This window comes from Pteronotus mesoamericanus, unplaced genomic scaffold (genome assembly GCF_021234165.1).
Source record: "Pteronotus mesoamericanus isolate MK-2021 breed Mesoamerican mustached bat unplaced genomic scaffold, CSHL_Meso_final contig_220, whole genome shotgun sequence".
Classification (NCBI taxonomy): Eukaryota; Metazoa; Chordata; class Mammalia; order Chiroptera; family Mormoopidae; genus Pteronotus; species Pteronotus mesoamericanus.
The window spans coordinates 2,185,047-2,211,282 of NW_026555091.1; the positions used below are offsets into that span (position 1 = coordinate 2,185,047).

At 46.4% G+C, this 26,236-nt stretch overlaps 1 protein-coding gene across 2 annotated transcripts in view; it reads left to right on the top strand.

The window, feature by feature from the left end:
- The first annotated feature begins 10,956 nt into the window (after window positions 1-10,956).
- The window catches only part of BMPER (BMP binding endothelial regulator), a 215,849-nt gene continuing 200,569 nt past the window's right edge, over window positions 10,957-26,236 (top strand). For both annotated transcript variants that reach the window (XM_054571349.1, XM_054571350.1), the window contains exons 1-2: window positions 10,957-11,176; window positions 12,247-12,332. In XM_054571349.1, coding sequence (XP_054427324.1) covers window positions 11,044-11,176; window positions 12,247-12,332 — 219 coding nt within the window. In that variant the 5' untranslated portion in view covers window positions 10,957-11,043. The remainder of the gene's footprint in view (window positions 11,177-12,246; window positions 12,333-26,236) is intronic.

A 26,236-nucleotide genomic window follows, 5' to 3' on the forward strand; every position in this document is an offset into this window, starting at 1 on the left:
ATTTTACCTGTCCCTGGGGAAAGGAAGAGAAGTTGGCCTCACCTGTCAGTATAATGACATGGATGACACAGAGCAAAACATGTAAGTCAGGGCTGGATATGAATTGGCCAAGGTGTGGCTTTTCCATGACTAGACACAGGACATTCTTCTCTCCGTGGGGACTTCTGACTGGGACTCCCTGTTCTGCTGCCAGACTGATCCCTCTTACCTCCCTCCTGCCTGCTCACAGCCCACTGTCTGGTCTATAAGCCAGAATTATCATCTGCCTTTGGGGAACTCTCCAGAAGAGCAGGGACTTATTTTCCTTCTGAGAGCTCTTCAATTTGCAGGCAATTATCCGATGGCTTTTGCAATTTCTTCTACAACCTTCCCTTGAGAGGCAGCTCAGGGTGGTGTCAAAAACACCCAGGCAAGAGCCAGGCTGCCTGGGTTTGAATCCTGGTTTGCAGCCTGCCCTCTAGGGAGTTACTGAGAATACAGCCTAGCTCATGGTCTTGTTTTAAGAGTAAAAAGCACGTTAGAATTGGGCGTTTATTATATATGGTGTACAAGCATTGTTATTTGTCTAAATCTGGGTGGGGAAGGGGCAGGAGTGCCCCGGGGTGGCCAGGAAGAGGAAGGAGTAACTTTAGAAAGACCACTCTCAAATATTTGGGTGTGAATCAAAGAAATTGGTCAGAGATCATGGAAGGCGTTTTGAGTCCAGACTCATGCTAATAGAGAAACCATACAAATGTAAACACATGCGCAGCAGTTGGCTGGGAGGGAAGGGAAAAGGAAATATTGACAGGTACTGGAAAGAACAGTTTCTACATGCGTGGGAGCAAACTCTTTGCACGATCTGGCAGATGACACGGGCTTAACCACAGCCTCGGGCGCAGCGGGCGCTTCTACTGCGGCATCCGGGGCCGCGCCGGTCCTGCGGCCTCAGTGCTGCCACCTACAGGGCCTGCGAGGCAGAGGCGCAGCGGGTCGCGGCTAGGTCCCGGCAGAACCTGGAGCTTCCTCAACAGCTGCAATGAGCTCCCCTGGTTACAGGCTTTAAATGTTTCTGCCCTTGGACACAGCAGTGCTGAACACGTTTCTAAACATTACTTCTGAAAGGGGGAAGTGAAAAATAAAACCAGACAAAGCTCCTCTCAGACATGTCACATTGAAATGTCACATTGACATAGCACCATGTACCAGGCACTAAGTTCGTGGTGTGGCACATGTTATTGCATTTAACCCACATAAAAAAATAGCGTCAGTATTATTATCTGCGTTTCAAAGTAGGCTAAGAAATCCAATACATAACTGTTTAGAACCTGTGCCACTCACATTCCAAAGACCATATATGTCATAACACACGACCCGACAAATTAGTTTTCCATCTTTCCCAAGTATAAAAGCACACACGATTGAGTTGACCAAACAGGACCAACAATCACAAAGAGCTTCTGTTTGCACGTGGGAAATACTGCTTTTACTTTGAGCTATTGCTTTGAAAATCTGGATTCCTCAAATGAACAGGTTATTGCAGTATTTTTCATGTGCATAAGTGAGTAAGGTCTCTATTACCAGGGCCTAAATCTGTGTCCATTTGTAAATTAAGTTATTTCTATTCATTCAAGCCAACCTGAATGAATTAATATTGTAAGCCAAACTGCAAAACCAAGTGCCCTGTCTGGCTTTTACCAACTCTAACTCTTGATGGATTAATCAGTATTTGGGCACAATTATGCTACATTTATACTACAAAGGTCCTGTTTAAACTGACCATCCTGTGGCACTAACAGTGCTTCTCACGCTTGAGTGCACATGTCAGTCTCCCAGGTAACGTGCTGAAATGCAGATTCTGACGCAGTAGCTGGGGTGGGGTGGGATGGGGTTTGATATGCTCTATTTCTAATTAGTCACCACAAGAGGCAGAGCTCCTTGCCCAGATGCTACTTGGAGGTGCTGCTGGCCGAGCCCCCACACCTGGAGTTTCGAGCAGTGCGAAGATCTCAAAGGTCCTTTGAATTGTCAACATATTTTTAATTGCTTGTATATTAATTATAAACTGGACATTCCATTCGAAATATTTTATCTGATAGAACACTGAATTTATCAGGACCGTCCATGCCTTCACCCTGCCTGGATTATACAGTATTTATCTTTAGGAACTCTGTGACCTGAAGGAATTTTGCCTTCAATCAAAGAGTAACGCGGGCACCGTGAGAACCGGTTTCCACACTCTAAGGGAGAGGGGTGATGATGCTAGCTTACGGCAAATACCTCAAAATGAAACTTTCCACTTTTTCAGGCTTTTCAAGCTGACCCTTTTGCCATTTAGAGAGCTGACTCCATGGAAGGACAGAGAAGTCGACCCCGTGACCCACTTTAAAACCAAGAAGTACCTCCTCAAATCACTCAGATCTGGAGGTTCGCTTTGTGTATGCTTATCAGAGCCTCCAGATGCTGAAGGGCAAAACGTAACACATGCACATGTGATACAGAGCAAACACCTAGTATGATGCCCAAAGGACGAGCTATTTATAACAGTAAAGAATAGAGTGACCCATAAATAGACTGCCATTTAGTTGTTTGTTTTGTCTGGAGTCCATTGAATGGCATCTGTTAGTACTACAATAGCTAATGCCCAGCAATTATTTCCATCATAAACCTCATTGAGGATGGGAAGTGCAACGGAACTAGCTCTGCGGGTCGGAATGGATTTTCCCCCAACATCAATTAAAATACTCAGCAGAGGTGTGGAGTTCTCCCTCATCCCTTCCTATGCACACAAATAAACATATACATTTAAGTGGTTAAATATAAATGACCGCTTTATATTTTAGGGAATATAATGTCTCAAATTCGAGTAGTGGAACATTAGAGCAATTTTAAGAATGAGAAGAAAATGAAAGAAAGTATGGTAACTTCCAGAGGAACAAGGTCCCTGTTATGCGCACAGCAGTGTTTCAATACGGGTGATTTACTGCCTTGACTGGCCTTAAGATTGACTGCTAGGCTTGCAGAGCAAAGACTGACATGGATGGCGAAGATAAGGAGGCCCCGCAGAGAGGAAACAGGCTGCTGCTATGTGTGTCCTGTGATCTGAGGGGTCCAGCAAGGCCAGCCTCTCTTCCCTCCCCTGCAGTTCCCCCTCTCATACCAAAACGTTTCTACCCTCTGCTTTAGTCCTTTCGGTTGAGGCACGGCTTGTAGCAGGTGCTGTAGTACCGAGATATTGGTATATGAACTCTGTATATTAGTTTTGTCAATAATACCTATGTTTGCCAATATTTATTCAGGGCCAACCATGAGGCAGGCTTCAAGCAGAGAGAAAAGGGCACTTTCCCTTCGGTTCAAGTGTGAAGCATCCAGAAGAGCCAGCGTCGTGTTTCCAACCCTGGACTAAAGAATGTGGTCAGAGGGATGAGAGGCTACATTCAGCCCAGGTCGGGCCATTCTTCTCCCTGTTTATTGGAAGCATGTGTGGGGATGCAGGTACAGTAGTCCATCCTTAACTGAGATTTTGGCTTCTGCAGTTTCTGTTACCCACGGTCAACCTCAGTCCGGAATTATTAAATGGGAAATTCCAGAAATACGTAATTTATAAATTTGAGATTGTGCACCATTCTGAGTAGCATGATGACACCTCATGCCATTCCACTCATCCCGCTTGGGAAGTGACTCATTCCCTTGCCCAGGGTCTCCATATTGTACGTGAGCCCCCCACACCCCCCGCCCTAGTCACTTGATAGCCATCTTGGTGATCAGATAGACTGTCTGGCATCTCAGTGCGTGTATTCACCTTATTTTACTTAATAGTGGTCCTGAAGCCCCAGAGTAGTGATGCTGGCTATTCAGACACACCAAAGAGAAGCCACAGAGGGCTTGTTATGTACAGCCAGCAGGTCAACAGCAGGCTAATGCTCCATCACAACGCCTCTGTCACTTGCCTCATGCCATCTCATCCTGTGGGCATTGTGTCATCTCCCCTCATCACAGGAAGGAGAGTGAGTGTGGAACAAGATCTTTTGAGAGAGAGGAAAGGAGAGAGACTTTCCCTCACATCACTTTTATAATGGTATATCGCTCTAATTGTTCTATTTTATTATCAGTTATTGTTGTTGATCTCTTACAGCCCCTAATTTGTAAGTTAAACTTCATCAGAGATATGTGATGAACAAACAAAGCATATAAAGGGTTGAGTACTGTCCTCGGTTTCAGGCATCCACTGGGCTCTTGGACTGCATTCCCCAGGGCCAGGGGGAAACTAATGTATAATGATTTTCAGGCCTTAGTCAAACCACAGATCTGGAGGAGTATTTCTCAAAGAAGGCCCCGGCTTTTCTGGAAAAAATTCATGTTCACTATAGCATTGGGCAAAGTACTTAAATTTCTTTGAGCCTCAGTTGAAAAAGTTGTATAATGAAGAAGTAGGATTAGGTGCTTTCTGAGGGCCCTCTCACATCTAAAATCTCTAGTTTCCAGTTTCCTTTCTTTATGTAGCACTTTATGGAATGATTTTGCTTTCAACCCTGACAAGCAGGCAGAGGTGATGCTATTTCACCCTCTTATTAGTTGGGGAAACTGAGCCTCACAAAGTTAATTCATCTGCCTCAAATCATTAGAATGTCCAGTGGCAGGCCTGGGACTAGATATTAAGTCATCGGCTTAGTTTCAAAGAATTGCCTTTGAATGCTCTCCACATTAGTGAAATTAGTTTTGTTCATTCCGTAATGACCACTAATCTCATTGATAGCAAACTACTATAAATACAGCTAGAGTTGATGGGGTACTTCGGATGAATTAAATCTTGGGCACTTGCATTTTTTATTTTGTTGTCTTCTGAGAGATGCTGAGATTGTTCATTGATATGATTACTGTCTTTCTGATGGGAGGTGCTGGAAAGTGGGGGCTCGGAGCAGGAAAAGCTACTGAGAATTCAGGCTAAAAAAAAACTGCTTTTAGGAAGAGGTTGCAGAAAATACTGGGAGGAACTGATTATTATCTTCAGCTCAGACACTTAATATTATGCCACAAAGCTGATAGTGCTCAAATAAGTCACTATCGTTTGTTTTAAGATTTCCCTAAATAAATATTTCTACCACACAGTCAATGAAGTCTAGAAAGTCAATGGAATGTGTTTTATTTTTAATAAGATCTTAATTGTATATCCTCTACATCTACATAATCTATTAAAATAACTCTGAGAAATAGCTTTCCTAAGGACTTGCTATTTTTTTGAGCAAGCCTATCAGTCTAGTATATAACAATTTTAAGACCAAAGGGATAAATTACCTTTCATTAAGAATGTATAAAAATATTATTCAAAAGTCTTAATGCACGTGCCTTGACCTGCCAATGAATGACTATTTCTTCAAGGAATTAAATATGAATAGTAAAAGGATGTTCATGGAAGCATCTCTTATAGTAGTAAAAACGCTAGAAACAGCTTAGAGGAGAGATTATTTAAGAGGGTATGTTATCTTCATGAAATCGAATATTGTATAATTATTAAACATGATATTGCCAAGGAATTATTAGTGACAAAAACATTTACAATTGCTTAACCAATAGGAGTGTGAGCCACGCAGTCAGCCTACCTGGAGTCAGATTCTAGCTCAGCCAACCCCCGTGTGTGACCTTGAACAATTTACTTACTTAACCTTTTGTGCTTAATTTTACTCAGATGTAAATGGGGGCTAATGAGAGTACCTGCCTCATAAGCCTGTGGGGCGAATTCAATGAGGTCATCGATATAAACTGTATAGCGCAAAGCCAGCCGCTCTCTAATAAGCTTATAATGCAGTACCTATTTTTCTTTGCCAACCTGTATTTCCTACTTTTGGGGGCCAACAAGTATGTTAGTTAGGTAATGAGGAAGAAAATATAAAAGTTTAAAAATTACTTCAAAATTTATAATTGCAAGAAAGCACAACAAAATAGTAATATCTTAACCATTTTTTGAGTGTACAGCTCACTAGTGTTGAGCACATCACGGAGCTGTGCCAGCGGCCTTCAGAAGTCTGTTCACCTTGCAAAACGAGAACTCTATTCCCACTCAACGCTCATTCCCTGTTCTGTCCTCCCTCAGCTGCTCTCAACCGCCATTCTATTTCCTGTCTCTTATGAATTTGACTGCTTTGGAGGGTTCATACAAGTGGGACCACAAGTATTTGTCCTCTTGTGATTGGCTTATGTCACGTAGCATGATGTCCTCAGGTCCGTGCGGGTTGCAGCACACGCCAGACTTGCTTTCATTTCCACTGTCTGAATGGGTCACGTTTCGTTTACCCACTCACCTGCCGGCAGACCCTGGGGTGCTCCTGCCTTTTGGCTGTTGTGAATAATGCTGCTACCAATATGGTGTACAAATATTTTAAAGTTGTTTTTTTAAAGAAAGGATATTATAATTTCCCCTAAGTTTCCTGAAACTCATGACACATGTGAACATGGACCATAGATGATTGAAATCTTAGATTTGTTGTTGGCTCTGAAAGTGCTTCTATCTTTCATTAATAGATTAATGAATTAATATATTCATCTTTATATTGGGCACTTTTTCTTTGGTGCTAAAGATTTATTTGAAGGTAACAAGGTGGGGGAAAAACACTAACAAAGAACCGCAATAAGATAGGCGCTATTTTTCCTTCCTGTTCCGGAAAGTCAGAGACAGTGAGCCCAGGGATCATGTTGCCTTCACGGTATCGGAGTCTGTTCTTCTCTGTTCTGGCTCTGCCAGGTCCTTGAAGCTTTCTTCTCAAGGTCTTTTTATGGGTCAAGGTGCTTGCTTCATTATTTACACTCGTATTCCACCCATCAGAAGAAAGAAGAGCAGAAGAAAGAGCATGTCCCCGCTTTGAAGTCACTTTCCATTCCTGTTCCACTGGCCAGCGGGTGCTCGGCTGTGGGCGGAAATGGTGCTCTCCAGTGTGGCGATGAGTAACGAGGAAGTGTGCATAGTGCTGAATACACCTACAGAAATCAATTCCGTTCTAAATAAAGGTAGTGGTTGTTTTCAAAGAACTAGGAACTCACTCCATGGTAAACCTTCTGTTGCTCATGGTATGAGGGCGGGGGCGGGGGGTGGGGGATCCTTCAGGGCTGCCTCTCCTATCTCCATTATCACCCCCCCCCGCCCCCCCGCCCCTGCGACCCTGCCGCCTTCCCCCAGCTCCTGCTCAGCCCACAGAGAGGGCCCAAGGCATGACTGCTCCCCATTCTCTTCACAAACCCAGTGTCTTCCTGCTGGTGCTCCCCATTGTTCCCAGCTTGACCTTCCCCCTACGAAAGCTTCCCCCTTTTCAAGGTTTAGCTCCTGTGCCACCTCCTCCAGGAAGCTTAATGTTGTCTTTCTTTAAGCTTCGGAGGCAGGGCACCTTACCTCTTCCTCTTACATTTACTTCCTACCTTGCTCTGCATTCATATACAAACATACTGTGTCTCCCTTAGGAGACAGTAAAGCTCAAGTCTACTTGAGCTTCCCTTGTCAAGTCTACAATGCCCAGCCTGGTATCTTTAATAAAGTAAAACCCTTACACATTTATGGGATTCTTTCGGTCCTCCCTAGTGGTTGGTATCATGATTATCAGGGTGCCTTTGGGAAAGGTCTATTTCCTCCTGTTTATTTTTTAAAAATGGCTTGATGCGATCTCTCTCTTTTCATTTTATTTATTTAAATAAATATTTTATTTATTTACTTTTAGAGAGAGAGTAAGGGAGGGAGAAAGAAAGAGAAACATCGATGTCTGATCAGTTGCCCCTCACACCCCCCCTCCCCCCACCAGCTGGGGACCTGGCCTGCAACCCAGGCATGTGCCCTGATTGGCAATCAAACAAGTAACCTTTGGGTTCACAGGTCAGCACTCAATCCACTGAGCCACACCAGCCAGGGTGACACTATTTCTCTTGAAGTAGCTTTGAATCCACGTTATGGAATTCTATATCCAGTCAGATTTTTCAGTGCAAATTCAGCATCATAGTTTTGCAAGGAGGTAAGAAGAGTTTCTCTTGCCTGTACAGACCTGGTTCCCTTTGAGTCTAATTAGGTTCTATATTTCACTCTATCGAGGAAGAGACGGTGCTGTGTCTGAGATGGGGACAGGCCCCAAGTTAAATGTGGTCTTTGGGCCCTATGACCCCCTCCTCCTTGAAAAGTGTCATAAACAGAGCCAAACACATTTTGTTCACATTTTTATTTCAGTCAAGAGCATTTTGGGTTTGGATAGTACCACCATTTATTTTAAAAGTGAAAGTAGACCAGTGTGTCTTTCAGCGTGGTCCTACCCCTTCATTGTTTTTGACTCCAGAATGCCTCAGTTTTGTGTAGACCGGGACCACCTGGCAGCTGTGGAAGCAGCCGCTTGGAGGGGTGGCGGCAACGGCAATGGGTGCACACAGAAACATCCTGACCACCCTCTGGGGAGAAGGGTGCTTTCAGAAGTGGGGCTTATTTGCTCAGAAGGCAGCACAGGAGCTCACTGGCCGCAGCTGATTAGAAGACAGACAGGTTTGTCAAAGGCTTCTGTACATCTTCCCGATTCATAAACTTCCAGGTAGACAGGAGGGTTTTCCAGGTGGTGTTGGAATTTGTACCTTCAGGGTGCGTTCCAGTGCACCCGGAAGCACCATGCCCCTGGGTAGGGAAATGCCACACACACCTAGATTCCATCAGAAAGAATTGTGTCCTGCCAACCCTTGAGGAAGTGTGGCTGGTGCCAGGGAAGGCATGTCAGAGTGAGTAACGTGCCCTTTTCAATTGCCTTGCAGTTCCATAGTGTGTTAGTCACAATCTACTGCAGAAGCTAAGGGCAAAAAAAGTAGTCCATTTTCCTTAAGTCACTCTTAACATCTTTATCTAAAAAAACTCCTGCAGAGAGAATCTTTTTAGGTAGAGGAGATAGTGGTGTCGTCTGATGGTACTTACCTATAGTATTAAGTTTTTAGTTTATTTTTTAATCAGTCACTATGGATTGGGAGGAAAAGTTGGATTTTTTTTTCTTTTTGCACGTTTTCGTTCTTGATGATTTGTCAATACATTAAACACACTCTGATTTTCAAGAAGCTGCCTGGCGGTGGTGGTTATTTGGGGGGAAAAAACCCAACGGCACATCATCTTTCATCTCTTTTCATTTAAGTTTTACCCTAAAAATCTGTTTTGAGAAGGAAATGGAGCGTGCCAAGCTAATGACAGCCTTCCCGTCTCTTATTTTTTTTCCCACGTCAGAGCACTGAACTCCTATCAGCTCCTTGGCGCGCAGGGAGGCTGGTAATGCTGCATTAATTAAAACCTCCGAAGCATTTGAAAAAATGAAAACATGTAAACACCCCGCCCCCAAGCGGGGAGGGGTTGAGACGAAATTAGACTGTGTCACCAAACAGACTCATTTATTTTCAAAGGTACACTCTCTGAGCCTACAGGCAACCACTTTCCCGGGAGACTGTGAAGCGCGTCCTGCTGAGAAACGTGCTCGGCTTGTGAGTGACAGCACTTTGGACTCACCCAGGCCCGCCCTGGAGGATGGGTGTCCGGGACCCAGTTTCCACTTCTGGGGATTGGAAGCCGGCGACCCACGGTCCGCTCCGAGGGCTACTGATGATTAGGTCCCAGCACTTCCCAAACACCCCCTAATTCCCGCGCGCCGTCATAATTTGGTTACAAAAATTCTCCTTTTCCCCGCAGCACCTCCCTTTGAGCAGAGGGTGTCACGGCTGCGGCGGGAGACCGCGATTCCGCCGGGACGATGCGCGGGGCGTAGGGTCTGACACCCCGACACGCGCGGCTGCGAGGCGGGAAGGGCGCAGCGCGGGCAGCGGCGGCGACAGGACTCCCAGCTGCGGAGGCCGCGGGGGAGGCCCCCGCGGGGTTGCCGACTGGCGGCCCCCCCCCTCTTCCGCGGGTGAATGAATGATTAGTCCAACAGCGTCTCCCCGCCCCGTCCGTCAGGGGTTGAAAGGGAGGAGACTCGGAGCGACTGTTTCTCTTTTTTTCAGGGCGAAAGGCATTTGCCTCCGTGAGTTTATTAAACGACCTTGCGTTTGGTTTCTCCTTCTGTCCTCCGCAGTGTCGGGACGCGCGGGCACATAACCACGGGGCGCTAGTCTGGACCCCTCGGTTCACTCCGCCCGCGAGTCCGCGGTCGTACACCCGCCCCGAGGGAAGCAAAGCTGAGAGTGAAAAGTTGCGTCTCCCCGTTCCTGCGCCCCGTTTGTCGCTCCTTCCCAAAGCCGGGGAACTGGGAGCGAGTAGGGGTGGTGAGGCACGCCTAAGCCCCACTTCATGCTCCTGTATTGGAATGGGGGCGCCCGAAAGTGAGCAAGGGTGGTGCGGCATCCTGGCTTAGGGGAGGGTCCCCGGGGAAGGGGAGGAGGCACCGAACGCGTGGGGCGGTGGCGACACGCCTGCCCCGCTCAGACCTGCGCCCCGGGGACGGTGGCCTCCCTCGAGGCGCTGGGGAGCGGGCTGGACGCCCCGCTGAGACGTGTCCCGGGCGCGGGGCCCCTGCGCCGGGGCGCCCCCAGCGGGCTCCAGGAGGCGCCCGGGGCGCCCCGGTCTTGGGCGCGGGAGCGAGCGCGCGCGCCGGCCGGGCGGAGAGCTGGAGGCCGGCAGGAGGTGGGGAGAGCTGGAGTGCAGGACGCGCGCGGCGGCAGCGGCGCCCCGGGCCGTGGCTGCAGCCGGGCGGCGGCGGAGCCGCGGTGCGCAGCGGGCGGCGCTGCCAGTCCTGTCTGCCTATCTCCCGCGGCTCCGACACCCCCTCCTCCCGGCCCCCTATCTGGCGTGGAGGGGCCGACGACTAAGCCTGGGGAGCAACTCCCTCTAAAAAACCGCATTGGAGGAGCCTGGCCGCAGGACCCCTCCTCCCGGGCGCCCCCCACCCCTCGCCTCTCGCTCCCGCCCCCCCGCCCCCCCGCTCCCCCCCCCGCCCTGCTCCCGGGCGCCCGCCTCCCTCCTTCGCGGACTGTCTCCTGACTCGCCGGCTGAGAGCCCTTTTTGATTGCGAGCGGCCGTAGCGGGGCAGAGGCGGCGGCGCGGGACCTGCAGTCGCCCAGGATTCCCTCCAGGTGACGATGCTCTGGTTCTCCGGCGTCAGGGCTCTGGCTGAGCGTCCCTGCCGGCGCTCGCCTGGGATTACCTGCTGCGTCTTGCTGCTGCTCAATTGCTCGGGGGTCCCCATGTCTCTGGCTTCCTCCTTCTTGACAGGTAGGGGAGGGGGCGGGAGGGACCAGCCCTCCCAGACGCTGGCTTGGTACCTGGGCGAGGAGGCGCTGGCTCGCCCCGGGGATGGGAGGGTGCGGAGCGAGCACCTAGGCGCCTGCCCATCTCTGGCCGGTGGGGATGAAGCAGAGCCCGTGCGGTTCAGGGGTGGGAGGCAGTGAATAGGTTAAGGGGTGGAGGGCTGAGAGGATGTTGACGTCAATATAGTGATAGAGATGGTTCTATCGGAATTTTTAAAGATCGCTTTATTTATTTTAAATGTTTTCCTCAAGCCTTATTTTGGTCTCTTCTCCTCTTACACAATTAAGGAAACATTTGCACCGTTTTCTACGCATCCCGCTGACTCTCTAGGGTTCCCTTATATCTTATGTGCTAGGCGTGCTTTTGAAAGCCCCTGCTCTTCAGACCTTGAATTTAAAGAAACTATCATATTTTAAAAAGGCAATAATAGCAGGATATAGTAATTATATGTTTTCAGGCAGGTGAAGACCTCAGCTGCTATTCCGAAGGACATACTTTACTGACACCTGGTGCAGAAAAGAAAATATTGAGTCAATTTCTCAGAGAAGAGGAAAGAAGATTGTATTTCAAGAAGTGATTTCAATTCAAGACAATAAGAGGCAGATTCATATAAAGGCCTGGGCATTGACACAGTCCTGAATTTTGTTCAAATTTAAAATCAGCCCTAATGGGCAATTTGAATTTTTTTTGGGGGGGGAGACATATGTGGGTGTGTGTCAAAAGGCCTTCCTAAAGGAGTGTTATCAAAGATCTAGTGAAATACTCAGAACTGTGCTTAAACCATGAGAACAACAGCAACAAAAAAATCTATAGGTCATCAGAAAAAACCTCAACCTGTTTAAATATAACTATTTAGAATAGTTGGGGGGGGGTTGGGTGGACTTTTTTTTTTTTTTTGTAAGTGCGATCACTTAAAACTCATTAGGAATTTCTGAAATTTGGGTAGTTGTGTCAAAAAGGATTAGCGCAAAAATTTTTAATTTTGTAATAATGCCACTAAGCTAAGTTCAAATTAATTTTTTTCTTCCTTTCAGGTTCTGTTGCAAAATGTGAAAATGAAGGTGAAGTCCTCCAAATTCCGTTCATTACGGACAACCCTTGTATAATGTGCGTCTGCCTGGTAAGTAGGGAGACCAGGTCTCGGGAAGCCAATTGCTTCCTGGGACAAGGTGAATCCATTAAATGTAATAGTAGAACCAGATCTTAAACATTGTGTTTAGTCATTACAAAATAGCTTGTGAATTGAATTTGGTTGAATTTCTGCGTTTTATGGACTTTGGCGATTTCCATTTCATCAGGCTGGGAATTCTTATCATTGACATCATCTTTACAGAAATACATTTAAGGCGGACTTTGTAAGGCATTGTCTCCGTGGTAATTACCATTTGTACTGTCTGTTCCCAGGAATGGCTGTTACCATCAAATCCTAGGCGCCATCAGCCTTGATTCTGTCCCCAGAGCTCAGTGTGAAAATGGGGAGATAACATTTAGGTATCTCACCAGTGATAAGGTATGACCAGGGAAAACAGAAGTGACAGTTATAAAGGACAAACAGAAGGACAAGATGTAATCTGGGATTTCTTTGCCTGTTTTGGCCTAAACTCTCAACAACAGTCTTTATTAAATGTCTGATTTGGAAGCATGAGTCAGGAAGGACAGTCAATCCCTAATGGAGAGTAACACTTGGCTGTCAGCTGCTTAGTTTACCCTGGCAGTAGCAGCAGATTAAAAGAAAAAACAACAACAACAAGAAGAATTTGTTTCAACTTATTTTAGCTTAATAGTTAATGATAAGAACTAGTAAGTAACCACATGGGGGAGATTAAGTTATATGAATAAGAATTTCTGAGATGAAATAATAGACTCAAAAAGAGCAACCCTTTTGTTAAGGAGTTTTTGTGGGTTTTTTTTTTACATGCCAATCACTTTTGGCAAACTCTTGATTAAATACTACACACCGCAAAACCCTGTTGGAAATACATGAAGGGTGTCGAATGTAAAACTCCAAAGAAATAGACGAATATTTGTAATCAGATCAGCATTCTGTATAAAACTGTAGAAGGGATTCTTCTCTGTATAGGGAAAGCCAAGCCATCTGGGTTTAAACTACCCAAACTTTTTCATGACAAGAGATGAGGTCAATGTTGTGAAATGATAAATGGGTGAAGGTGGATGCCTGTATCAAATGATTATCAGGTTCTGAGGGCAAAGGAAATCAACAGGATCAGAAGTGAAAATGCCTTACGTGTGCTGGGAAGATAAATATTGCTGCCTTAAGAAAAGAGAGCGGAGAGAGACAGGCTTTTCCGATTTTCGTGTTTATGCGTTTTCATTAATGATCTTTCACTGAAGGACCTGTGGAAAAGCAGCTTTGTGTTTAAATTCTGACTCAGTTATATATTTACATGTGCAGTGTGTGTGTGTATGTGGGGCATACAAGGGGCAGAAATAATCTTTGGTTTCAATTTCTCTTATCTTTATATTGTGAGTGAATTATCTTAATCTCTTAAGAGGAAATTACCCAACATTTAAATGTGCCTAGAGCTCCAAACACATGTGAAAATACTGTTTTTCTCCTTGGCAATATTGCTCTGCATCAAGTTTAAATATACAGCTTGGGTTTTGCACACTGTTCCCAAAGAACATTATGAAAAATTCTCCAACAACATTCCCCCTTTCAGTACCACACCCGGGTGGAAAAGAGTTCTTTTCTCTAAAAGTGCAGCCTCGCTGATAATTAGACAGAGGTTAGAAGCCTGGCCAGGGAGGGCAAAGAGGGACTCTGAATAGAAAAAAAAAAAAAAAAGCCTCTGATGGAAATCAAGTGACAGTATTATTTATTTCAGGTAAATATTGAGTAAGTTTAGATGGCTAGTAGGTTCACTTGCATCTTTACCATGTAGAGGTTTCTGTCTTGAGTGAGAGCTGTCGGGACTTCTTTCTAAATGTGTTAAGACAAGACTCCGGACAACCCAACTCAGGTTCCTCAGGAGGTATCTCAGAGCTCTTGCCCTAGCCCGAGGCTCAGGGATGTCTTCTGTGACCTGTGCATGGGTTTAGGATCATGAGGCCTACGTTGTCATAGTCATTACTGCTTCCCAATCATTTGTAACAGCTCAGTGCAACTGAGTAAGAATAGATGGATAAACCAAGTCTCTATCTGTATGTGTGCCTGTAAGTTTCCATGGGACCCACTGCAGCCTGTGGATTCCCAAGCACCTCCGATGGCCATGAGGCTGCTTCTATTTCTATACTTAGGTAGGAAGATAGAGCTATTTAACAGATTAATAATATTAACACTAGCAGCTAGTATTTATGAACCACTTGAATTGTGGCACTTATCTATATGATTTCATTTAATCCTCAGAAAAATCTTTTGAGCCCTTTTACCCACGTTTTGCAGATGAAGAAACTGAGGCCAGAGGGGTTAAGTGGCTTGCGAAGGCACGTTGTAGTAAATATCGGAGCTGGAGCTCATTCTTGGTTTCGTCTGCTTCTAGAGCCCATGCCTGTAATCAAGTGAAACAGGCTCTTTGCTGAGTTACCATGGGAAAAGGCAAGAAGAAAAGCGAAAGATCGTCGACTTATTTTACTATTTGGCGTTGCTTTGAGTTATTTTGGTTTTTTTCTTTTGAGTCTCGTAGGAGTTCGCTTAGCTAACATTTGTTAATCACATTATATGAAAGGAAAATCTCATTACGATTTCAGTTGACCTGTAGGGAGCTTTGGTTGTGAGCTAGTTTTATGTATGTCCATTAAGAGGGTATGTAATAGTCAAAACTGTGCTTCGGATAAAGAAAATAGTCATATTTAGTTTGTGTTGGTCCAGCCTTTTGGCAGAAAGGTGCCTAAGGCTGAGCATAAGCTCATATCTTATTTCATAACATGTATTAAAAAAAAAAAGCTAACCTCAACGTGTGCTTAAAAAAGACGTAAAATGTTACAGTTGGGAGGAAGTAGGTGGCATGAGGTCCTGCATATAATTACAGTGTAAAAGCTTGAAAAACCCCACAAACTCAACTTGGCCTGATTTAAACTTGTAAGCTCTGAAAGGTTTCAAAGGCGGAATGAGCTCATTTCTGTGGGAATTCGGGGGATGACAGCGGCGGCCGCGGCCACCATAGGCAGAACCGAATCCTCTTCCTCTCGTCTACCGTCGCCTGCGTAGACCCGAGCCTCTTGCCAGGACCGGTCGTGGTCCAAGAATAACCTGTTTGTTCGCTGGTGATGGATATCGTTTTAAAGCGTGTGGGACAAAAAGCTTGGTTCCTCTGTTCAAGGGGGAAGGTGAGAAGTTGGGTCACTGGCCTGAAATCTGGGGAACCGGGCTAGGTGGCTTATGTTCAGGATGCAAAGTGTTCCATTGTTTAGTTACAAAGCAAAACATGGCTTTTCACTGCCTTACGAAGTGGTCTTTTAAGGGGCTAAGGAAAGAAGGCGCAGACTTAATGCTCTTTTGTGTGATTTTTTTTGCCCCTTCTTGCTAGAATTATTTTTCCCATAATGCCTAGGGAAACACTTCGGTGCTTTTCTCGAGGTAGAGCTGATAGGAGCCAGCCACGCCCAGATAATGCGTCTAAAGCAATCGTCTGGTTCTGCGGGGCATCCCCAAAGCCCCCAAGCAGACCCGGGGGTGTCCCTCTGACTTGTCACTCCTTTTCCCTACCTGGAGCCGAGGGGGAGATGGCAGAGCCAGTGAGTTCGGCCCAGGACTGGAAACCTGAGAAAACTTTGGAGGCCGGGACTTTGAAAACCAGAAGTCAGTCAGAGCTTAGTTTGGCAGACATTTTGTTCAGCAAAAAACATTATTCCGAGGTTTAAATTTCCTCTTTTAAATCCAGAGGTGCAATGTAGAAATGGACCCTCTGCTCATAAAAAGCAACGTGAAATTTGGTGTTACAGGAAGCGGGCCTCCCCCTATCTTGGAGCCGAGCAAGTGTTGAAAACAGAGGAGACTTTGTCTGCTGTCTTCTGCTTCTTAATCACAAAAGTCTTCCATCACTAAACAAGTAGCTACCAGCGCCTTCCATTCTCTTGGGTGCCTTATCTCTATAAAATCCTCATGCTTTTTATTGTTCAAATTAACTGGCTAGAGAATAGGTATCTATTATCTGAACAAGTGTTAGGCACATGTTTGAGAATGAGAGATAACACCGCATCAGGATTCAATTCGTGTGTGTGTGTGTGTATGTGTGTGTGTGTGTGTAGAGAGAGAGAGAGGGAGAGAGAGAAAGGCATTGGGGTGCAGATAGGGGGAGAGAGAGAGAGAGAGAGAAAGAGGAGATATAAAGGAATCCAGATGTGTTCAGAAAGATACTTCGCTTAATATATGCACATATAAATGGATTGCTGTAATGTTTTGAAAATTGTTTTGCACCATTTTTAGACTTCGTATTCTCACTAAAGTAGTGATCAGTATTCATTCATTCATTCATTCATTCATTCATTCTCTGTATGGAAGGCATTATAACGAGCTGCCTTTCCCTAGAACAAGGTATTGAATAGAACAGTTTCAGGGGGAAGGTAATTAACTTACAGCATTGTGCTGGCCCCTTCGCCAATACCAGCTCTGAGGCAGTTATTTTGACCCATGCTGTCCTGAGGCTCGAGAGCAGAGCAAACATCCTGAGGTTACACGGTTCCTAGGAGACAGGCTGGGGTGTGTGGCCTGTGCCTCCTCCACTAAACCAGTTTGCTTCTGCTAGTTTGATACTTAAATGTGTCTGAAAATACCTCTGGGGGCTTCAGAGAGTAATTCCAGCCTCCCCAACGCTGACCCAAGCACTCTTAAGAGGCAGTTAGAGTGATTGTGGTCTTGTGGCACATCAGGTCTGGAATTCGGAGGGTTCTTTCAAAGGAAGACAGCGCTCAGGTGGCTTTAGAGGGCATCATCTCATTTTGGCAAAGGGTTCTCTGGGCCTGGCATCAGACGGGGCTAGTTTCCGACTTGGGCTCTGCCACGTACCGGTGGTAGATTTGTGAAAGTCACCTTGCCCTTCTAAGCCTCGGCTTCCTCATCTGGATGGTGAGCTCACAGGTTGCTGTGAGAATTCCATGAGAGACAGTGCAGAAGGCTCAGTGTACCATAGCTCTCTAGCATGATTCATTATTGTTCTCGTTGATGACGACATTCTTGTCTAAATTCTTAGTTCTTCATGTGGAATAGGTGGAAAGCCTCATCAGAAAACCGAAAAAAGGGGAAACTGATGGGGAAGAGACATAGGAATCAGGATGCTAAGGCCACCCGTGGTTCTGCATGAGCAGGACTCAGGAACAATGAGAGGGCCCTTCTGCCTCGGCAGACTTGGACAGGACCGAGCCATGCTGCTTCCTTATTCGTCCAGTGGTCCGTGGGCCCTGGTGTAAGTTTTCCTCTTGTTCTCCATTAAACACTAAAAAAAAAACTTTCCATGGAAGAGGGGCCTCATTTTTCTGTGCAGTATTTACATCTCTGCGCCTGTGGGGTCACCTTCACTTGTACTTTTATTGGCAGAGGGATAGGGCTGGGACTCAGGAGCGTTGTAATTCTGGAAAAACTGCCTAGTGGTCTGGCATCCTGGGATTTTCCTGGCCCGCCGCGTGGAAGTCTCTCAGCTCCGATCCAGACCTGAGTGGGTTTTGCTACCTCCTAACTCACGTGCTCCCCTGCGCCTCCCCCGCGCCTCCCCCATCCCATTTTCAACACACTTTCATTTTGTTTCGCGACACTGGTCTTTCCAGTGCACGTCAATGGTAAACTGTGTTTTGTGTGTGAGAAATGCTGTTGTGGGGGGAGAGAGGCAGGTACGGTGGGGGCAGGAGAACAGGGTGGAATAACGCGAGAAGTCAGGCAAGGCAGGGTGATGGCAAATAGAGCCAATTAATAAAACCTGCTGAATAAATAAGGGATATCAGTTTTTCACACCCTCTTCTATGGTACTTCTGTCCCACTGATTGTATACATTGACTCCTTTGTGCTATAAAAGAATACAAATAACACCACCTTTCATGGCACCAGGGGGTCAAGTGTGCTTGTTGAACTTAGTTGAGATCAGCAAATGAGCTCGGTGTATATTTTAAAACCTCTCGATTCCCAGTCCTAATTCTATAAAACACCACTCATGGCACTGGGGATAGCAGGTTATAAATTCAATAATATTATTCTTTCTTCCTTCTCTCCACACTTCATTCTCCCCTTCCATTTTATTTTATTATTTTTAGCCTTCTCTGTGTTGGAAGCATTGTGCTGCTTGGGCGCCTTGGGGAGGCAGAGACCAAGAGGACAGATTCTCGCTCGCAGCCTAACGGGGGGACAGACACGTGCATAAATAGGTTTTACGGCAGTGACGGAAAAGCGTTCTAATAGAATCCAACCCAAGTGCCGTGGGGGCTGTAGGTGAGCTCTGACTGAATTACCTTCCGAGGACCTTGAGGAGTGGGGGAAGGACACCCCTGCCAAGGCATTGTTGGAGGAGAGGCATGGAGAAGTATGTGCTTAGGCCGTGGGGGGACGGTGGGGTCCCGAGTGCCCACAGCTCGGCGGGGCCAGCAAAGGGAGAACCTTGAGAGCAATCACAGGGACATTAGTTCCACTCATTCATCGGGGGGAGGAGGAGCTTAAAATTGAACAGTTTTACGCAGCCACAGAACATAATAAGATGTGTTTTATGTAAATTCCTCCAGGTGCTTTTATTGGCGGTGTTTAGAAGGTGGAGGGGCTGGAGTTCGGAAAGGGGTGTCCAGGCAGGTGCTGTGGTCAGGTGAGCAGGCCAGGCAGCGCGAATGGAAAGAAGATGCTGGCGTTACCCGGTGTGGCTCGCCCTTCTGAGTCTCTTCAGGCACCTTTTAGTCCTAGGATATTCGGATGAAAAGACTCAACCATGGTCAGCAAGACACGGTAGTTAAGATGCAGTTGTCATTAGCCCTGGCTGGTGTGGCTCAGTGAATTGAGCGCCAGCCTGTGAATCAAAGTGTCGCCGGTTTGATTCTCAGTCAGGGCACCTGCCTGGGTTGCGAGTCAGGTCCTCCGTTGGGGTTGCGTGAGAGGCAACCACGCATTGGTGTTTCTCTCCCTCTCTTTCTCCCTCCCTTCCTCTCTGTATAAAAATAAATAAGTAAAATAAAAAAAATTTCTAAAAAATAGATGCCGTTGTCATTACAGGGGAGTGACGTGCTGGGTGTCTCTGTCACAGTCACCTTGTGTGTCATGTGGTGTCTCAAGAGCGGGGTGCTGCTACCTCAGCTGAATGGTTTACTTCCTAGAACTCACTCTCAAAATAGAATTTTGGGCGCCAGCTCTCACTTCGTACCCACCATGATACCTTGCTGTACACTGTCTCACAACTGATTTGGCAAACTTTTTATTATCATGAGAGTATGTATTCTCTGTGTTAGCCTCATTTTATGCACTCATGAAAGGTGGGTGGCTCACCAGCTGGAAGTGTTCCAGTGTTCCGGGACCCCGACCCTTGCAGAGGAGCTTTGGAGCCCCATCTGATGTGCTTGGCAATAAAATAGACGGCAGAGGTGAGAGACAGGGTGATTGAAGGGGACTGGCCAATGGTATGGCCAGTGTCGGAAGAGCTGAGACCAGGACCGTGGGTGGGTGGTGATGTGTTCAGACCTGATGCGTTGAGTAGACCTTCTACGTAGGAAAGCTGCACAGGCTGTTCAAAATGTGGACTTTGATTTCAGTAGAGAAACCAGGACTGGAAAACACCAATTTGTTAACTGTCTGCATTGAGATAAACTTCAAGACTTTGGGAATACATTATTTTGGGGGGAAGGAGTCTAACCTGAGATTTGAGGAAATGAGCCTCAAATAGTAACGAGAAGAAGGGTTATATTTAAGAGGATGAAAGAGGAGAAACCCATGGAAGAGATGGAAAAGTAATTATAGAAGAAAGAGGGGAACCAGGAAAGCACAAGCCAAGAAGGAGGATGTTTGACGAAGAGAAAGCCCAGTGGTATTCACGATTGCAGATGAGACCGAAGGTTCTAGAAGAGTCTCAAGGAGGGAGTTTTCTGCATCGTCTCGGATGATCTTGAACAATGGGCAGCGGTGCCCACCTCCCCGATCCCTGCTGCACATTTGCACTCGGATTGAATTGTTGGTAGATGGAGCCTGGGTGGATCCCGTTTTGACAGAAATCCAAAACTAAGACTGCTGTAGGGATTTTGAAAATTGAGTGCAAAACTCACAGATTTTCCAAACTTGGATTTGAAAAGATCTTAGAAAAAGGGAGTAAATACCACATGAAATTTTAAAAGGTACCAAAACAAAACTAATTTCATGGATAAAAGTAATATATTTTTGCAAATGCCTTTGGAATGTTTTTATAGTTAAGTGCAAAATGGACAAGGCCACATTGAGGCCTTTTTTTTTCTTATTATTATGAAAAGAGCAATAATAAAAAAGAGCCTGTCTAATATAAAAGCTTACCATTGTAAACTTTCAGCTTTGCTCTATTAAACTGTTAATGGTGCTTTAAAAATATTGTGATATAATTTAATCCCTTAGCTAGATCTTCAAGAAATTTTTTTTTTTTCCTTTAGGAGAGAGAAGGGGAAGGGAGGGAGAAAGAGAGGGAAAGAAATATCAGTGTGTGAGAAATACATTAATTGGTTGCCTTTCACACTCCCACAACTGGGGACCTGGCCCATGATCCAGGCATGAGCCCTGACTAGGAATTGAACCGGCAACCTTTTGGTTTGCAGGCTGGCACCCAATCCACTGAGCCACACCAGCCAGGGCTTTTTTCACTAAATTTTAAATGTCCTTTTTGTTATTGAAGTACTGCTATGGAGTGGTGGCCTTCAAGTCTCACCTGGGCTACCTGGTGGCTGCACATCACCAACCGGGTGCCTCTCTTGGAGACTTGGTTGTGAGTACAGGGCAAGCCACAAGGGTGTATTGGTTGCCCTTCAACTTTCCCTCTAAGGAGGAATAACATTGCGGACCTCAACTGTTGGCAGTAGCAATTAACAGAAGGGGTTCGATTGGGTTAAACACTTGCTGACGTCTGTGAAAGCCCTTGGTAAACAGTCTAAGTGGAATTATTTTTAAGGACAAGAACTTGAATAGAATAAGTGAAGTGTAGGCCATAAACCAGTTTTCAATACATCATTTAAATGGAGGTATATTTTTAGGAACGATAAGACAGTGCTTCATATGTCGACTTCTTAATAGCTGGATGGCTTTGGGTAAGTTGCCTCGTATTTCTATATCTCAACATCTTTATCTCTGTCATAGTACTTTGGTCAGATTTGTAAGTTAAAACATGAAAATCTCAAAATAGGGTCTGGAACATGATAAGCACTTCAGAAATGATAGTTCCTGCTAGTATCTACATGGTGTGCAGCTGCTTCTTATGCGGTTCTTCTAGGAAAAACTAAGTGGACAGTTCTTGCTACAATTTTTTGTCAACATCTATGATGTGTGGTGTTTACTTGGATTATTATTATTTTTAAACTCTCACCCAAGGGTATGCTTATTGGTTTTAGAGAGAGAGGCAGAGAAGAGAGGGGGAAAGAGAGAAATTGATATGAGAGAGAAACACATCGTTGCCCCTGGTACACACCCTGAATGGGGATAAAACCTGCAACCTTTTGGTGTACAGGACGATGCTCTAAACAGCTAGGCCTCTTGGCCAGGGAGAAGTGTATTTGCTTTGGATTTCTATTTGCATCGACAATGGAGCTTCAGCAGAGGCGACAGCTCGCCTGCTAAAGATGGGTTGTCCTGGCAGCACTGGGGGCGGAGCTGATGGGTTGCTCCTCAATTTTTACCTAAAAACAGGTTCAGCCGCTTGATTGGTGTCCATCAGATAACCGCAGCGTTGCTTTTGCAGCGAGCTCTAGTTGTCCTTCCCTGGCACGTGTCCCTGAATCAGGACATGACAAGTGGGTGACAAAGATGTAAAACTAATTGCAGAGAGGACACACTGAGCCTGTTACTTCTGAGCCTCCCCCACTTTGGAGCGTGCGGAGTCCTGCTATGGGACCGATCACTGTCACTGTGTGTCCCCATGGTGTGGAGCCTCACAGCATAATTCCGGACTAACCGATGTGACGAATGGGACATGTGGACCCGACAGATTCACACAGCTTTGTACGTTTGCGACCAGAGGTCCTGTCTACTCCTCTGTGAGTCCGTGTATTCTTCTCTTCAGTCATGCTCTGCGTTGTTGTGTAGTTACTGGGCTGAATTTATGTCTTAAGAGAGGAGTCTAAGGACCTCGTCCCTTAAGCCCAGGGCTTCAGCAAGAGGTCTGCGACGTAGGGACTTGAGTGGGAGTCGGCCTGGAGTTAGTTTCCTGTTTATAGCTGGGTTGTTAACACTTGGGATAGCTCCCCCCAGGATGAACTCCGAGTTCCAAAACAGGCTTCTCTCAGAAAGTTTGTCCCAGAAGGTCAACCAGCTCTATAAAGGACATCCTAAGCAATCATTCCCCGAGCTCTTCTCTTTCCTTTGAAACGAAGGTACTCATGTTTGCAAATTCAGAACCACATGGACACTAAGGCCTGCTTTTATTGGTGACAAAAGGAACATTTCCTCTTCTAGGAATAGCCTGCTGCAAAAGCAGCGATGCAGGTGACAGGGCGGGAGGGTCTGGGGTCATGTGTCACTTCTGCTTTCCAAAGTCACCATGAAAACTGCCTCTGGTCCCTGTGGCCGCGTCCTCATCATCTGCTCCCCCGCCCCCTCGCAGGGAGGCTGCCTCCGAAACCTGGACAGCAGTCTTCATGTTTATACTAGGTCTTGGATGTGAGCTCCTTGGCTTCGGGGAGCTGACTCTGTTGAAAATTATGTTTTTCTTTTAAGGACAAAGGCCTTATTGTATGTGCGTGTCGTGTAGTATAATGAGGGTTTTTTTTTTTTTTTTTTTTTTTTTTAATGTTAGGTAATGGGTGGTACTAAGCCAGATCTGCCAAACGAGAAAGTCAAAGGTCTGTAACCCGAAGGGCAATCGAAGGTTTCACTCAGGCAACTCAACCAGAGAGCAGGGGAGGAGGGCTCACGTGGCCTCTTCCCTGGCCACAGCATGTCCCCTGAATGACTTGCTTTGATGGAATAACCATAAACGACCCTGGGAGAGGACCTGCAACATGAGTGAGGGGACCCCGGAGACACTTCAAAGAGAATGACAGTGATCATCAAAATACCGTAGACAACAATGTCACATTTTAGCTTATAAAAGCACCCACTTCCAAAATAACTCTTGGTCAAATAAAAGAGATGTTGGCCAGATGTTGTCTCACGCCCGCTGAGGCGGTGAGGCGTGGGCGGAGCCTCCAATGTTCGGCCCATGTGCCAGGTCTCTCGGGTCGAGCTGCTGGCCTTCTCGGCTGCGGGGACCTCGGGAGGGCCGCCCCCAGGGCAGAGGGGGCCCGGACTTCCGAAAGGAGGCACGAAAACCGGAAGGCCCAAGGCTGTGCGTGGATGTCCTCCGGCCTCAGTGAGAGGCATTTTTAGCACTTTTATCTTAATTTCTTTTCCTCTATCTACATAAACATTTTTTTTTTAAACCTAACTTCCCAGGTTTCTTTTTGAGGCAAACCTATGGACAACAGCAAAAGCATTCGGGCTCCTGTAACCTCTCACTGCTTTCTTTTTAATGCGCAAAGAAGTGACACTTTTATCTTTGTCCACATTTACCCTCAGAGCTTATTACTTAAAAAAAATACTGGGGATTCCTAGTCCGTTTAATATTCTAATGGCACAGGTCTGTCTGACCCCGACTGGATAGCCAGCCGCTCCTTCTCAGCCTGGGGGGCCCTGTGTTGTGTCCGCGGCCAAAAGCGCTCAAAGCTTCCGCTCCAGTAAAACCTGGCGGTGCCGCATTTGCCTCATTCTGTCCCTTTACCTCTCAGACGCTCACGAGTTCTCACGGCCCCCCGCTTTGTGGGTTGGGGTGTAAAAGCGGGAGCATTGAGACAATCCCACAGCAGTTTCCTGGTGCCAGGGGGACGCTCATTTCCTGGTGGAGAGGACGTGGAGGATGAAGCAGATATTCTCCCACATGGGCGCCTCTTTGCCCAAAGAGCTTCCCGCCATGTAGCTGTGTTGCTGGTCCTCGGAGGCACCGGGCTATGAGAACTGTGATGCAGCGATTTGTGTTTTCACACACACGTGAAATGCTGGTTCCTAGGCCTAGTGCATCACACTGTGTGCTGATGCTGAGTCCCACGAGCGTACAAGTGACCACCCAGTGCTAAGAGGTGACTTCCGTTGGAACTTGGGGAGCAGACTGAGTGGCAGGGAAGGGAGCGGGAGCCTGCCCTTTTGGGATCTGGTCAGCCCAGGGGGAATGGCTTTCCCTCTGCCTCCTGGGGGTGCTGAGGGTGCCCGGGCCAGATGGCAGCAGCTCCCCTTTCCCTGAGAGTGCCTGCGCGTGTGTAGGGAATCGGCTGGGATTTGTTACAAAACGGAGTTATTTTATATCTGTTTCCTATAAATCCTACACCGGACCAGGGCAGAAACAAGTTTGCTTAAAGGACTCCGGGCACTAGTCGGCCAAGTTCAGATTTTGGTGTTACACTGGAGCATACGAAAACTTTGATATTTGGTGTTGCCCTAGAGACTCAGCAGTTTCTCGTGGTTCAACCTCACTGCTCTTCAGGCACTTCCCACTGGAGGCAGTCGCCCTGACAAGGCCCTGCAATGCACCTCCATGACAGGGCTGGAAACTCAGGGTGGCTTTACGCTGGGTTCACAGGCTGAAAACAGAATGTGGTGATAGAGTCAAATGCTAACACCCCTAACCTCTGAACCCCTGCTCGGAATGAAGGGGCCTTTCTGTTCATTCTCAGCGCCTCTCTGATGGGGGCGGGGGAGGGGAGGTTCACCTGAGTACCAGCGCCAGGGGGCACGTGGGGGGAGCTTTGCGGGAAATGAGGCAACTGGATTGCAGGACTGAAGCAGGAAAGTGATTGATGGCCATTCAACGCCGCACATCTTCACTGAGCATTTATGGTAACAATGGCCTGAGGCCCCGAGAGACTGGAGAAAACACTTCTTAAGTGAACAAAGAGAGATTAAATTATGTCCCAGATAGTTCTGAAGGTAGATATCTTTTATTGCTTTAGAGCTCTTTGAAAACTGATGAACTCATGCAAGCTATAGATATTAACCCTTGGTTTGAGTACGTGATTAATCAGAACAAAGCATTATTCCTTGACTGTGCTAGATTGTATATACAAATACATATGAACACGTATATATGTACGTACACACACATACATATATATGTACGTATATGTGTGGTCTGCCCGGAAGGCCATGTAATATGAAAAATAGAGACTTTCATTGAAGAAGATACAAGATATAAGAAACATTGTACATAGAACAATGACCCCTCAGTCCCCTTCAAATTAGGCACCTTGGGACCTTACGCAAGTTCTCCTAATCACCATCAGCTGTCCCATCATATTTTCCCGAATCTCATCCATGGTCTGAAATCTCTTCCCTTTTGAAGGTGATTTTAGTTTTGGGAAAAGCCAGAAGTCACAGGATGCCACATCTGGGCTGTAAGGGGGCTGAGTCACCTGGTGATTTGATGTTTCACCAAAAAACTCTGCACAAGAATTGATGCATGAGCAAGTGCATTGTTGTGATGAAGATGCCAATCACTAGTTACCCATACCTGCGGCCTTCTGAATCATTCGAATAGTTTCCATGGAGGAATGTTCAAACTTAATGCAAAATATGATGCAGATCTGTTGCTCTACTCACTCAGTCATTTTGAATGTGATGGCCACACAGCGCACATGCTCACTCAATGGCATCTACTGCCCCCACTGACTAGTGCAGTGAAGTCGTCATTGTCCGTGCATGTGCATTCCAGTCCACTCTCCTTGGCTGCCAGGTTACATTGCTGTCGTGCAAACTGTTCTCGTTATATTAACAGTGGCTGGACTTTTTCTGGACAGACATCGTACGTATGTATTTAATATAAAATTTGGATAATGGATTTAGGTTGCAAACTACCCTCCATCAACTAGAGAGCTTAAAAAAATGTGACCATACGATTAAACCAGAGCTTG